Source organism: Macrobrachium rosenbergii, chromosome 15 (assembly GCF_040412425.1).
Source record: "Macrobrachium rosenbergii isolate ZJJX-2024 chromosome 15, ASM4041242v1, whole genome shotgun sequence".
Taxonomy (NCBI): domain Eukaryota; kingdom Metazoa; phylum Arthropoda; class Malacostraca; order Decapoda; family Palaemonidae; genus Macrobrachium; species Macrobrachium rosenbergii.
This window is the reverse complement of record NC_089755.1, coordinates 24,635,177-24,637,676: the sequence shown is the minus strand read 5'-3', so window position 1 is coordinate 24,637,676 and position 2,500 is coordinate 24,635,177. Positions and strand designations below refer to the sequence as shown.

The following is a 2,500-nucleotide window of genomic DNA, read 5'->3' as shown; positions in this document are numbered from 1 at the left end:
AACACATTTTCCACTTCATGGCGACGATTTCTACTATTCATTACGTCACTAGTTCTTCCCGAGTCAGCAAGCATATTAGCTTGAGACGTTTCTACTTCAGCACCCGGCATTGGATTTTTTTTCTCTTTAAGACCAATACTAAATAAGGGCCAGAAATGAGAGGTTTCACGAGTTTCTCTGAAGTCAGTGCTATCTCTTTTCTCACGACGGGATATCAAACTTTTCTGGAGTCCTCTCAAGTTTGCTGTATACTTGGTTTCCATAATACCTGCACCACGACTCGTAAAAGAATCTAAAACACCGGTATTAGAAAATACACTATCACTACCTACAATCATTGTGCGATAATAATTGGTATCTATTTCTGCTTGGTCCTTTTGTGTCAAGTTCTTGGTATTTGAGCTACCCAACACTGGTAAAGATGTCTGATCACTTCCACCAGTAAAACTTCTGTTGCCTATTTCTCTGACAGCAGAAGCAGCCTTCACTGGATTTCCTGGTATGTACTCACTCCTGGTGAGATATAGACTTGATGGCATCCCGTTTCCTCCGTCCTGATTGTTCTGTGGGAACCCTTGCTCATGCGTCCTTGTCATATTATAGCAGGCATCATTGACACTCTGGCAATTCTCTTCAACTAAGATCTGAAAATGAAGCAGAGCAACTATGACTATAAAATCTCAAAGCAAATGAGAAAAAGTTGTAACCATGCATTCAGCACTTGGTCATTAATTCAAAATAACCTCGCCATTCATCGTAAGACTGGAGCTCAGAAAATGTAAAATCTAGAAGGTACCACCTTCAAATTATTTTAATCCTTGGTTGTTAATGTGTAACTCTTGTATATATAACCAAATTAGGCAATTTTTATAATTTGGAACAAAAATCATGACGTTCAAGTTTGCATACTCACAGGATGTAGCTTGAATGTAAAATGAGTACTATTTGATCAGAACAAATAAAACATTGCTTCACCTTGAGATGAAAGTTTAACCAAATCCTAAGAACCTTTCAAAGAAACTTTAGTTCTTCTTAGACCCCATCTGCTTTGTTTTCTGCCTTTGACTTTCCATGCTTTTGTCTCTTTCCAGCTAGATGTCCAACTTCAACTTTAACTTGCTTCAGTTTTTAGTGCTTTCTTAAAAACATTGGTTCAAAATGGAACTCGAAGTAAACAAGTCAATTGCAACCAATTACAACATCCAGTAAACGAAGATAACTTTAGTTATTTTGGAATATGGGGATGAAAATACATTAAACTACGCTGAGTTTTACAGAACATCTACAAGCAATCCAATTTTGTGTGGTCTCCCTTTATTCCGTGTAATACGGAACTGACATTTCATCCAAAACCTACTTCATCAAATCCGTAAAGCATAATACTGTATCCCAGAAACAGTGATGGAATTACTGAACATAATAAAGAAAAAGCCAAACCATAAATTTTCAATTATCTCACCAGCGTAAGTACGGATGGGATAGAAATAACAGCAATGAGGGAACAGATGAAGACCTTCCTCCCCAAGGTTGCTCTTGCCAGGCGAGTCGACAGACGTCTCAGGCAAGAAGGCAATGACGGGTATTCTTCTGCCATCACCAATAACAGACCTCCTCCTAAAACAACAGTTGATGGCACAAACGTTTCAGCCAGAACTGTTGCGCTGAAAAAGTCATAAAGAAACTAGCATGAATGTTATAAGGCTTTTGATATCAATTTTTGGATAAGAGATTTTTTAAGGTTTAATCCGGATTTCATTTGTAATTAGGGCGTGAATTGTGTTTCACAAGCTTTAATCATCTGGTAAATTAACTTTTGCCTTATGATTTGAATAACTTAAGCTTTATGAATGTTTGTTACACACGAGTGACTTTTTAATATTCCCAAATGTCAAGCCAGAAATATCATTTACTGTTGAATTCACAACACCTTGGGAATAAATTACAGTCGAGGAGAATTATAATAGATAAGTGCACAGGATCTGGCCCGACCAGGATTCAAACCTGGACCTTTGGTTTGGATACAGTAAAAAAACATGCGACTTATCCATTCGGCTGTCTTGTACTCATAAATCCTGTTGGGTGTAATTCATTCCTAAGGTATAGTGAACTCTATACTGCATGACAATAACTGGTCAATTACACATATGTTTATACATACATACATACTATATACATACTAACACACATTTATATATATATAAATATATATATATATATATATATATATATATATATATATATATATATTTATATATGTATATATATATATATATATATATATATATATATATATATAAAATATAGTCATATATGTGTGTGGAATTCTGTTATAACAGCATATAAAAATGCTGTTATAACAGAGTTCCACACACACACATAAATATACACACACAAGTAATCCCTCCATTATCTGCATTTACATTAGCCACAACTAGACATTATCCACAAGAAACTGGCACTCAGGTCTCCAAGATATACAGTATATCTAAAATATATATAT

The 2,500-nt window shown here is 35.1% G+C and overlaps 1 protein-coding gene across 1 annotated transcript in view; it reads right to left on the bottom strand.

Moving 5' to 3' along the window:
• Positions 1 to 2,500, bottom strand: part of LOC136846463 (adenylate cyclase type 8-like) — a 275,785-nt gene that overhangs the window by 53,899 nt on the left and 219,386 nt on the right. Inside the window, exons 17-18 of the mRNA XM_067117259.1 lie at positions 1,460 to 1,661; positions 1 to 644 (exon numbers count right to left, since the gene is read on the bottom strand). The exon at positions 1 to 644 is cut by the window's left edge and continues 333 nt beyond it. Coding sequence (XP_066973360.1) covers positions 1 to 644; positions 1,460 to 1,661 — 846 coding nt within the window. The remainder of the gene's footprint in view (positions 645 to 1,459; positions 1,662 to 2,500) is intronic.